The following is a 13,001-nucleotide window of genomic DNA, read 5'->3' as shown; positions in this document are numbered from 1 at the left end:
TAACAAGTATGCTTACGAAGAATCGTTGCATAACTGCTCCTAATTCTTTTTTTGTGAGGGGCCCCCTGCAGCTACCATATTTTGGTACACAGCGTTGGAACAGAACTCAGCGGGCGTCCAAACTTTAGTAATTTTCAACATAGGTATCGCTGCTTCTACGTTGTTGGTTTTCTGGCGCCAAATCTTCACATTTTACCCATATGAGTGAAGGGCTCTCGTATGGCAAGGTCGGCTGGTGTTTTTTTTTTAAACATCACCCATTATTACTCCTACTTTCTTCTTTGTCGTGAACCTTGCATGAAAATATTTTTGTGCGATACGAGTACCACCAATTTGATTCATTGATAAGTATGGCTTTTTCAAACGCACGCTTGTCCCTCTTCAACAGGTGATTTAAAGAATAAGTGAAGCAGAACCGCCAAGTATTTACCAGAAATAGTACGCAATAAGATATAAGACGAGGGCGAGTAGATTAGCGCCTGTCAAAGTTGTTAAAGTTGGTTCAGCCACAACTTGTTAAAAATTAAGGTGAAGTGCCAGTGCGCAGATGTTGAGAATTATTTAGGTAAATTGATTGATATTTACGGTTTTGTAAACCTTGGTGGTGGTGGTGCCACCCCCTTCAGAAAAAGATTGGCTTACGCCTCTGGCCAAGTGAGACAGGCTTGAAGGAGATTCAGCACCAAGATATGATGTATAAGGACTATATATATGAGTAGAAAACCTCGATACATTTATCGTTTATCAACTTAGTAGAGCTTCCACGGTTACTTTCTAATTTGGAGAATTTAGGTGTTTCCAACACTTACCAAAATCTTTACAGCCATCTGAGATGCAGCTCGTTGTCTCGTTGATAATATATATGTCCGGAAACGATGGCGGATTCCGGCAACCTAGAGAGTGGAACAAAATGTTGCTGTGATACAACGTTTTGATATTTTTCGCACATAGGATTCAAAACAACTCGTCTATAAGCACACTTAGAAAGTGTTTGTGAGCGCTATAACTGTGAAAAAAAATCTGCACAACTCAGTTATGTCGACGATATTGCTTGAAAAGGTATATCTTAAAAGGGCCCCGTAACACTTTTTGAGCATAGTCAGAAAACGCTGCGGATCAGTAGTAGAGGCTCCCGACAACATGCGAGCCAAATATTATAGCACAGCACGTGGCCTGGAATTCACAATAAATTATCAAATTCAGCGAGCCAAATATTATAGCACAGCACGTGGCCTGGAATACACAATAAATTATCGAATTCAGCAAAAAATTGCTTTCTCTTCTCTCGACAAATCACGCAATATGCCCAAGAGAGAGATAGAGACAAAAAGGAAGGCCGAGAGGTTAACCAGATATTGGCATCTCATTTGCTACCCAACACTGAAGGTGGGATAGTAGGGGCAAGAAAGAGGGGTGGAGAGTGAAACGCACGTGCACTCGTGAGAAAACAAGCACAGGAAGGGCCTTCTAGCTACAACCGCTCAAAAAGGCCAGTCGATGGCAAAAAATGCAGTAGTGTTTTCAGAGCCTTCTTCTGTGAAGCTGCATCTTGTCGATATTGTAGAAGTTTTTCCTCCGACATGTAGTAAGCCCATCTATAAGCCAATCGCTGATTTGAACATGACACGATCACTCGTTACAAAGATTGCCGTGGGAGGCCACTTACCTTTCATGCGCGCGTGATCACGCTAAAAAAGCCGCGCATTCAAAGAAAAAATTAAATAAAGTTCTAAAGGCTACAAGTACGCGTGACGTCTTTCTGTGGCCCTGCCATTTCTTTCTGCTTAGCTTCCAGTGCTTTCGTCGGGACGAGAGAAGAGAGAATGCAATCGCAGCATGTGGCAAACCTTTGTAACTCCACTCGCAATGAAGGAATTTTAAAAATTTTAGCAGCGTTAATTCATTTCATGGTTGTTAGAAAAAGTGTTTCAGAGCCCCTTTAGGCAAAGCAGGAATATGAATCAATCAATCAATCAATCAAAGAACTTTATTTTCAACAAAAACAAAAATAATTACGGTGAAAAAGGTGGCCGGGAAAAAAGCTGTCCAATGACAGCTTGACAAAGCCCAAGCCACCCATCGGCGGCGAAACGACAGGGTACCGCACCTGATAAAAGTGGGGGAAAATGCATATTAATAGTCGCTAAACAGTTACAAATTCATATTAGAGTGCATTTAATACAGGCGCAGGTGCACTACAAGGTCAAATGTGTCTAATTATACACTTGCTGAAGATAAATAGCGAGGAAAAAAACGAAAATAAAAACAAGGACAAAAACAAAACAAAAAGTAAAACAAAGCCAGTGAAGAAGAAAAAAAATGGAGAAAAATATATTAGGCACTTTAAGTACATTAAAATGTATAATGCGCAGTTATGTACTGATATGCATGCGCATATAATTCATATATATATATATATATATATATATATATATATATATATATATATATATATATATATATATATATATATATATATATATATATATATATATATATATATATATATATATATATATATATATATATATATATATATATATATATAAGGGAAAGAAGTGTATACCTAAGGGCTTGTTTTTCCGTGTTTTAATACAATATTAATGAGATATAACAGACAGTAATGCCAAGGAATGTACAGAGGAAGTTATTACACCCAATGGAATGTAAATGGAATGCAATGGAATATATATATATATATATATATATATATATATATATATATATATATATATATATATATATATATATATATATATTGTCACGCGCTAAGAACTCGAAGGAACGTATAAAGGGATGCGACTGTCAAAATCTCAGAGGCAAAGAAGGACGTCTCCGCTGGCACGGGTTGCTCGTCTTTGTCTTCCTCGTTCGCCGGCACAGAACTGACCCACTGTTCACTGGCACAGAACACCAGGTGGCATTACTCCTCCTCCCAAGAGAGCATCGACCCGATGCTCAAACAAAAGTGTGCATAGCAGTGGGTCGAAGGAGGTAACATAAAGAAACATTAAAAAATTAGTGCACGAAAGAAAATGCGTCCTGGGCCCGGCAATCGGAAATAAACGGCATTCACTGTTCACATGAAGAGTTCACTGGCACAAGAAGAAAATTCGCATCACCGCGTAAAGTATAGTTTTAGGCGGACTACGCCCTATCGGATAAAATTGCCATGGTGGATACTGGAAAACATGGTGGGCGTCGTGGAAATAATAGTGGGCATGGTGGAAATTATGATGGCTATAGTGGGACGTAGTGGAAAATATGGTGGTTATGCCGGGACATACTGGGTGGTATGGTGTACAGATGATGGGTAAAGTGGAAATGATGGTGGAAAGAAGAGGCTAGATAGTGGGCAATAATGGGACACTCTGCCCACCATTGCGATAATGCTGGGAAGCCCTAAGCATAAGGTGGGTGGTGCTTATTATGGTGGGCTACATGGTGTACCAAGCTGAGAAACTCTTCCCACCATTGCGATAATGATGGGAAGCACTAAGCAGATGATGGGTGCTGCTTGTTATGGTGGGCCACATGGTGTACCAAGCTTAGAAGCTCTGCCCACCATCGCGATAATGCTGGGAACCAGTAAGCAGATGATGGGTGGACTTATAATGGCAGGCATTTTATATAGTGTGCCAAGCTGGGATCTGTACACTACACGTTCTACCACCATGATTTCCACCAAAGGTTAGGCCTACCGACCGAGCCCGTACAATTGTGTTATCCGTGCTTCCGGGTTTCAGAATACATGATTTCGACGATTAAGTATGACAATACAGTGCAGCCATGGCATCAATTACCCTAAATGAAGCATTGTTCATTGTGTATGGTGTCCGCTCAAGAAGCAACAAACATTGATGCGACGCGATTAAAGCACTCCCAGAGAACGTAAGTGTCTTCTCACCGACAGCCGCCGGTCACACTCGCCGGCACTTCTCTAGCTTTTGTACGAGAACTCAGACGTGGCAATTCATATGCTTGGTGAACCAATATGATAGCGTAATGTTTCCGGCACACTGCATTCGTTTTGGCCAAGCCGTTATGTAGTTGTTGCTTTAGGGAAAGAGCTACAGCATTACGCTGGCGCGACCGCTCTCTACATTGCGCGAAAAGCATCCCAATACTCAATCAAATAAATTAGGCGGGCGTATACAGGGAATGAGCCTAGAAGCGTCATAAAGCGTGAGCAGATGTCACCCTTTAGAACGAGCGCGAAACGGATATTAAACTTGGCAGACCCCGCCGGTAAACAATTGCTGCTCCCCAGTCCACTTGGTTTTTTTCTTGAAGTTGTGAATTGTAAAAAAAAATAGCACTAGTGCCATTAACATAGTGGCAATCGTTAAAGGCCGCAGTTGCTTGTGTTTAATAAATGTGCAATTTTTAGTAGCAGGTGTAGATCTTGTCTACGTTGTGTACACGACAAACATAACTTAAGTTGAACCGTAAGTGTGTATGCGAACTAAGTATTTAACACACAATCAACGTCATGTTGGTGTGGCGCAGTGGTTAGCGTCTTTAAGTGGGATTCCGCAGATTGCACGTTCGATCCTCCGTTGGGCTTTGTTTTTTTTTTCACGGGACGGGTGTTTTTTATATAGTTTTCATAGAATCCTTTTTTATTTTTTGTGGCAGCTCGTCACGGTGATTCTGACGTCATTTCGCGCTCAAGCGTTGCCGGCACTGCAGCACCCACCATATCCCACCATGCGCCATGGTGGGCGTTTCCCGCCATTCACCCACTACATTAATCCACTATAATGGTGGGTGGTGGTTTACACTATGCCCACCATTCGTTTTTTTCTGATAGGGCGTGTACAGTCTCTGGGCGTGGTAACCTGCGCTGGGATGATGGTGAGCCTCCGTCTGGAACCACTTCGTAGTTCACGTCGCTCACATGTCTGACTACTTTGTAAGGTCCAAAGTAGTTCCTCAAAAGTTTGTCACTGAGAGTTCGCCGCCTAATGGGTGTCCAAACCAAAACTTGGTCACCAGGTTCATAATTAACTTCTCGATGGTGGATGTTGTACCGCCGTGCATCTGCGCACTGTTCAGTTCGTATGCGCACACGGACCAGTCGACGTGCTTCCTCAGCTCACTGAATGTACTCATTGATGTCGGGGGCTAATTGATCGAGCTTGTCGATGTCCTCATGTGGAATCCTGGCGTCCAGCATAGTTGTAACATCTCGACCATAAACGAGTCGGAATGGCGTGAAGCGTGTAGTTTCCTGCATTGCAGTGTTATATGCAAATGTTACGTACGGCAGGACTTCGTCCCACAGTTTGTGCTGCACATCCACGTACATAGAGATCATGTCGGCTAGCGTTTTGTTTAGCCTTTCTGTTAAACCATTACTCTGAGGGTGATACGCAGGGGTCTTTCTATGGGTTGTGTAACTCAACCTGAAAATATCATCCAAGAGTTTCGCTGTGAATGATGTCCCTTGATCAGTGATGACATATGACGGGGCACCATGCCGTAGCACAATTTGATGCATAAAAAACTGGCAACTTCAGATGCGGTCCCTCGTGGCAACGCCTTCGTCTCAGCGTAACGCGTTAAATAATCGGTTGCGACAATAATCCATTTGTTGCCAGAAGAAGACAAAGAAAACGGGCCTAGGAGGTCCATTCCCACTTGTTCAAACGGTGTACGTGGTGGATCTATCGTTTGTAGATGACCTGCAGGCTTTAAATGTGGTGTCTTGCAACGCTGGAATTCACGGCATCCTTTCACGTAGCGTTTGACACAGGCAGACGTTTTAGGTCAGTAGTAGAGTTGTCGCACCCGATCCATAGTTCTCGAGTAGCCCAGATGGCCAGATGTGGGCTCGTCGTGGCGAGCTAATAAGACGTCATCGCGGAGGGCTTCAGGCACGACGAGAAGATGAGATCTGTCACCAGCACCGGCGTTCCTATTGTATAAGACGCTATATCGTAGGCAAAATGATGGCAACGTTCGCGACATCGGACGAGGAATGGGCCCGGTGCCGCCTTCTAAATGATCTATAATCATTCTTAGTTCGGCATCATTTCGTTGATGAGACATCAGATCCGGTCTGCTGACAGTTGCCACGAAGGCGCCGTCCCCTTCTGCGCTAGTACTGGCGGATTGAAGAGGTGCTCGTGATAGCGTGTAGGCGTCTTCGTGCTTTTTGCCTGACTTGTACACGATAGTGACATCAAATTCCTGTAGGCACAGACTCCATCGTGCTAATCGTCCTGAAGGGTCTCGTAGGTTGGTCAACCAGCACAAGGCATGATGGTCAGTCACCACTTTAAGCGGTATTCCATAGCGATATGGCCGAAACTTTGTAATTGCCCAAATGACCGCGAGACATTCAATAGTTAGATTCCGCGCGAGACAGTGTGCCACTTGCGTAGGCTGTTACCCATTCAATGTCATCTTGTCTTTGTATCAAAATAGCTCCAAGACCAATATTGCTGGCATCAGTGCGTACTTCAGTGTCAGCATCTTCATCGAAGTGGCCGAGCACGGGTGAGAAAGAGAGCCGGTGCTGTAGTTCTGCATAGGCAGTCTGCTGTTCGTCATCCCAGACAAATGGTGTGTCCTCACGCGTGAGGCATAATAGTGGCGCCGCAATGTTAGAGAAATTTTTAATAAAGCGCCGGTAAAACGCGCTCAGACCCAGAAACCGTCGAAGACTTTTCTTGTCAGTTGGAGGTGGAAAAGCAGTGACAGCAGCAGTTTTGTCAGGATCAGGCCGAGCACCAACGGCGCTCACGACGTGACCAAGAAACTTTGATTCTTTGTAGCCGAAATGACATTTCTCAGGCTTGAGTGTGAGATCGGCCGATCTAATGGCTTCGAGCACATTCCGAAGGCGACGAAGATGCTCGTCAAACGTTTCTGAAAACACAACGACCTCATCGAGGTAGACGAGACAGCTTTTCCACTTGAGGTCTGCGAGGACGTTGTCCATCATTCGCTGGAATGTGGCAGGAGCGGAACAGAGGCCGAAAGGGAGCACTTTAAGTTCATAAAGGCCATCCGGCATTACAAAAGCGGTCTTTTCTCGGTCACGTTCATCGACCTCCATTTGCCAATAACCGCTCTTCAAGTCGACGGACGAAAAATACTTCGCGCGTCGCAGCTTGTCCAGAGATTCATCGACTCTGAGCAACGGGTACACCTCTTTCTTTGTGACATTGTTCAACTTTTTGTAGTCGACACAAAAGCAAAGCGTACCATCTTTCTTTTTCACAAGAACGACTGGTGATAACCAAGGGCTGCTTGAAGGCTGTGTCACGCCATCCTGAAGCATTTCCTTAACCTGCGTTTGAATCGCGTGCCATTCGGTTGGCGAAACACGATAAGGCTGCTGCCGTATGGGATGCGCGTTGTGGTAGGTAATAATACGGTGTTTCGTTATCGGTGTTTGACGTATCTTTGAAGAACGTGCAAAGCGTGTGTGGAACTCCAGCAACAGCTCGCTCAAACGCTGCTTGTTCGCTTCAGAAAGCGTTGGATTGACGTCGACGCTGCGGAAAGACGTTTCAGCAGTGCCGATGGCCTCGGAAGCAGAACACTTGGTGACAATGGCGACTGGGTTGACGTAGGCGATGACACTTCCAGGAAAAAGGTGCCGTTGCTCGTAGCTGAAGTTCGTGACAAAAACGTTGCAGTGATCATCACGAAGGTCAACAAGGCTTCTCGCTACGCAGACACCCTGAGGCAGCAAAAGCAAGTGATTGCTTTCTACGACTGCTTCACCGTGCATCACTCTGTCCCACGCCACCTGAACCACAACAGTTGCACAGGGTGGTAACGTGAAAGCGTCGTCGACGTCGCGAAGAGACACTCGGCAGTGGCTGGGTTTGGCGTAAGCTGTTGTGGCGTTTGTGGTCGCGAAAGTGACTAATCGTCGTCGAATGTCAATTATAGCACCATGCTCCCTAAGATAATCCATGCCAATGATCAGGTCTCGAGAACACTGCCGGAGAACGCTCAAACTAGCAACAAATTTACAACCACGGACTTGCAGTCTTGCCGTGCACATACCGAGTGGCGTGACGATATGCGCGCCAGCTGTACGAATTGGCGTTCGGTTCCAAGGCGTCCTTACTTTCTTAAAAAGGGCGGCCAGCTTTTCGCTAATTATGGAATAGTCTGCACCAATGTCTACTAAAGCGCTGACTTCGCGACCATCTAGCAGAACAGGAATATCTAAGGAAACTCTTCCGCAATCAGCCGGTGGTGTCGTTGTCGATGTATCGTTGGTAGTTTCAGTCCGCGTCAATAGGGGGCCTTGAGCATGACCAGTCTGAGCGGCCTTGCCCCCTGAAGGTCGCTGAGGCTAGTTTTCCCGACGCGGGCTAGGTGACCGGCCCTGCGCCACGCCCGCATAGGTGCGATGATTCGGCGAGAACCGCCGCGGTGATGGAGAGAGTGAGTGGTGCGTAGATGCCGATCCGCGCTGCTGAGCAACGTAGTCAGCGATTTTCGGAGGCCACTGGCCGAACCTAGGAGGTGGGGAGTTGGCCGAAAAACCACGAAGTCCCAGCTGTCGATAAGTGGACTGTCAGTAGATGTGCCCAGGTTCACCACAGTGATAGCAAAGGGGACGTCGGTCGGGGGCCCGCCACACATCTGATTTTCCCGGAATCGGTCAGCGGTCACTGAGGTACGGGCCCGCTTGGACTGCCTGAAGCATGGCTGGGGCTGTGGTATAAGGCGGAGTGAAATGTGGTGCAGGTTGGCGCAGAGTTTGGTCTGCCGGAAGCATGGCAGGAGCCGTGGTGGGAAGCGGAGTCAAAGGTGGTGCTGGCTGGAGCAGAGTTTGCGCATACGACATGCAAGGGAAGTCATTTAGGGGCCGCGGCTCTGTCTGACAGGACGGTTCTCGTAGTGCCTGCTGAACTTTATCTCGGACGATGCCGGACAAAGAACTGACAGTGGGCGCTGAGGGTACAGATAACTTCTGCAGTTCTTCGCAAATTACAGAGCGTATCAGCTCTCGGAAGAAGTCGACGTGGGCCCCAAGACCACCCATGTAGTCCGTAGCAGAAGCAAAGTTCACTTGTCGCTCGTACGTCTGGGTCCGTTGCCGAAGCGTGCTTTCAATCAGGACGGCTTCAGCATGAAACTCTGACGTAGTCTTGGGGGGGGGGGGCTGCGTACAAGACCACCAAACAACTGCTCCTTCACTCCACGCATCAGGTATCGCACCTTCTCTTCCGGCATGTGAGGGTCGGCTCGTCGAAAAAGACGCGTCATGTCCTCAACATAGATTGCTACCCCTTCATTTGGCAGTTGCATACGGCACTGGAGTTCACGTTCAGCTCGCTCTCAGCGATCGGGACTTGCATACGTTTCAAGAAGCTGGCGTTTGAAGTCCACCCATGACGTAAACACACTTTCCTGGTTTTCGTACCAAACACGTGCCCCGTCATTCAAACTGAAGTAGACATGTCGGAGCTTGTCTGTGTCATCCCACATGTTATGAGCGGCGACGAAGTCATAGTGTACTAGCCAATCTTCAACATCCTCATGGACAGCACCATGAAAGGAATTCGGCGTTTTTGGTTTGAACAGTGTATATTGCAATGGCGTTGCGCCTTCCATACCGGCTGGGTTGGAGCCGCTTGGGACGGCGCTGCCTGGAATAGTTGGGGCCGTCATCTCCTCTGAGAGAAGTCCGAACTCAGGATCCAGTCCACGGATCATGCGGCTAGCACGGTGAACAAGCGTAACCACCGGTATGGGCAGGAGCTTCTTGTACTGGGAGGGGTTCGGTGCATAGGGTACCCAGCACCTCCACCAGTTGTCACGCGCTAAGAGCTCGAAGGAACGTATAAAAGGACGCGACTGTCCAAATCTCGGAGACAAAGAAGGATGTCTCCGCTGGCACGGGTTGCTGGTCTTCGTCTTCCTCGTTCACCGGCACAGAACTGACCCACTGTTTTCTGGCGCAGAACACCAGGTGGCAATATATATATATATATATATATATATATATATATATATATATATATATATATATATATATATATATATATATATATATATATATGTATGTATATATATATATATATATACACACACACATATATATATATATATATATATATATACACATATATATATATATATATATATATGTATATATATATATATATATATATATATATATATATATATATATATGTATATATATATATATATATATATATATATATATATATATATATATATATATATATATATATATATATATATATATATATATATATATATATATATATATATATATATGTGTGTGTGTGTGTGTGTGAATAATGAAGGTAAAAGGGAAACACAAATAACTTGCGAAACACGTGTATACTCCAATATTGGAAAAGGCAAGTTTGTTATGTGAACATACTTCTAATTTTTTTTTGTGTGTGTGAAATAAAACATCTGTTCTTTGCGTTTCGAAATAGTTTAATGTTGTTGGGACGATATGTTGGGTGCGTTGTGTTCCATAGTGTGTGCGTGAGAATGAAACGTGCCAAGGCGGTAGATATCGGACATGATAAGAAATTGCGTTTTGTGTTAGGTTCGCGAGTTATGAAGTGTGTCTGATTTCCCGAGTGCTGCCTTTTTGTAGCAACACAGCAGTTTGTAACTATATAGATATGATATTTTCACAATTTGATGCTGTTTGGAAAGAGGGGCGGTGTGTTCTAGAAAGGGAGCATTTGAAATAAGTCAGACCAAGATGATTATTTGTTAATCGTTTCTTTCGTGGTTTTTCTAGCACTTGGTCGCGCTTGCTTCGCCTTTGAAATTGTACGATGATGTTAGTGTTCTTTTTGTCTCTGGTGTTTACTCTGTGGCACATTTCTATATCAGCACTTATGATAGCTTCATCAACAGCATCACCTAACTTCTTCAGGACATCTGGAATGCCTTCATTGGGACTTTGCAACACGCCCTTGATTTCCAAATTCCTGTTTCTTGAATATTATTCGGCTCTGACGAGGTTTGCTTGGCATTCACCACGATTATTCTCAAGCAGGTTTACTCTCTGGTGAATTTCCTCGTTCTGTTTTTTAAAGCTTTGTTTTCATTTACAGTGGTTGAAACCAGACGGTTGGATTCCTCGAAGCTCTTACTGAGGAATTCCATGCTTTTCTTCATTTCCTCCAGCTCCCCGTGAACTTTGCGTTCCTCTGTGTGCATGTTTCTTTCCATAACTTCTTTAAACGATCGAAATTCTGTTTTTATGATGGCCTGACGCAGTCAGGCCATTATATGTTGAAGGGAAGGAGAGGCTCTAGGACGAGGATTTAGTGCAACAAAATGTGGGATTGACGGCATTCAATGATCGCGCATAACAGGCGTCTCAATACAGGGCTCAGGAATACCAAGGGTAAACGAGTACATGTACCTCGGAGTACGGATAAATGAGCGAGATAGATATATAGAGGAACGGGGACAAACTTCGGCAGCAAAGGGAAAGATGATAGCTGCCATAATGAATTACACACCTTTATGTGGATACGATGGATACGAAGTCCTTCGAGGTCTGTGGAAAGGCGTGATTGTTCTAGGGCTGACATTAGGGAACTCAGTGGTGTGCATGAAGTGAGAGGTGCAATCAGGAATGCATGTAAGTGAAAAAACTGTGGGACGTCTCTTGTTGTGCACTCACGAAAAGACGACAATGAGGTTTTCGGAAAAGAGGATATGGGATGAATAGGATTTGAAGTAAGGGAAGCTCAGAGTAAAATGAGATTAGCAGGGAGGTTCAGGAAATTGAAGGGGGTAGATGGACCAAGAAAGCGTTCAGGTAATTGTACAGGAAGAGCGTGGACACAAAGTGGAGAAAAAGAAATATAAGGCTCACCAGCAAAAATTTGGCAGATCCCACGAGCTTTGGGAATCGACGTTATGCGAAGCATACGGAGCGAAGGTAAGCGTGTCATATTTTTTATTGATTGATACGTAATGAAACGACGCAATCTATGTAAAACTGTCACAGATATATGGCGGAGATATGGTGATATGTAGCAGGTGTTTATATAACCAGTTGTTTGCACTTGCGCGACGATGCCAACATGAACATGCCTATTGGCAACACCAGAAGATGATATGAAACGCTGATGCTCACGAGGATGCTGGCCCTGCACAGTGCTACATAACTTTATCGCGTGGCAACTAACCACAATTCACGTTAACCCGACGTGACGGCTGCATAAACGAGTACATATGTAAAGTTTAAAAAATTGTATAGGCAGCACTGCAACCACTATTATCGTTTCACGCAGATTAGCGTCTATTTGCAGAGTAGTACCGATACCTGGAGTAGTTCTGTAGAAGAGTGCATCAATGCAACGCAGAATGATTGGGTTCTATTCCAGCTAGAACCCTGACATTTATTCTATGCCTTTGCTGTGTCGACGCTACCGATTTCGGGTAGTTGTTAACGCTCGCGCATTTAAGTTGCCTATGTTTGTTCTCGTCTATACTCGGTAGATACTAATTGTACATCACATGTGGTACATACACGCATATCAATGGCCATACTCGCCCGTGGGCATATGCCACTGTCTGGCGGTAAGTGTTTGACGACGGGATTGTGACATTATTCGTGCCTTGACCAGCGCTTTTTATTCGTCAAGCCATCTTACCGACCATGCTAATTTTTGTTGCCGCCAAGTTAAGGGGGTGATCGCGAGAACACCCAAACACAACACGCTAGATAGATAGACAGATAGACAGATAGATAGATAGATAGATAGATAGATAGATAGATAGATAGATAGATTTATAGATAGATAGATTTATAGATAGATTGATAGATAGATAGATAGATAGATCGATTGATTGATTGATTGATATATTGATTGATTGATTGATTGATTGATTGATTGATTGATTGATTGATTGATTGATTGATTGATTGATTGATTGATTGATTGACAGACAGACAGACAGACAGACAGACAGGCAGGCAGGCAGGCAGGCAGGCAGACAGACAGACAGACAGA

At 44.6% G+C, this 13,001-nt stretch overlaps 1 protein-coding gene across 1 annotated transcript in view; it reads right to left on the bottom strand.

The window, feature by feature from the left end:
- The window catches only part of LOC119159839 (endothelin-converting enzyme 2-like), a 78,248-nt gene that overhangs the window by 40,925 nt on the left and 24,322 nt on the right, over positions 1 to 13,001 (bottom strand). Inside the window, exon 2 of the mRNA XM_075890898.1 lies at positions 810 to 893. Coding sequence (XP_075747013.1) covers positions 810 to 893 — 84 coding nt within the window. The remainder of the gene's footprint in view (positions 1 to 809; positions 894 to 13,001) is intronic.

This window comes from Rhipicephalus microplus, chromosome 3 (genome assembly GCF_043290135.1).
Source record: "Rhipicephalus microplus isolate Deutch F79 chromosome 3, USDA_Rmic, whole genome shotgun sequence".
Classification (NCBI taxonomy): Eukaryota; Metazoa; Arthropoda; class Arachnida; order Ixodida; family Ixodidae; genus Rhipicephalus; species Rhipicephalus microplus.
The sequence above is the reverse complement of the archived record's forward strand: the minus strand, read 5'-3'. Positions and strand labels throughout refer to the sequence as shown.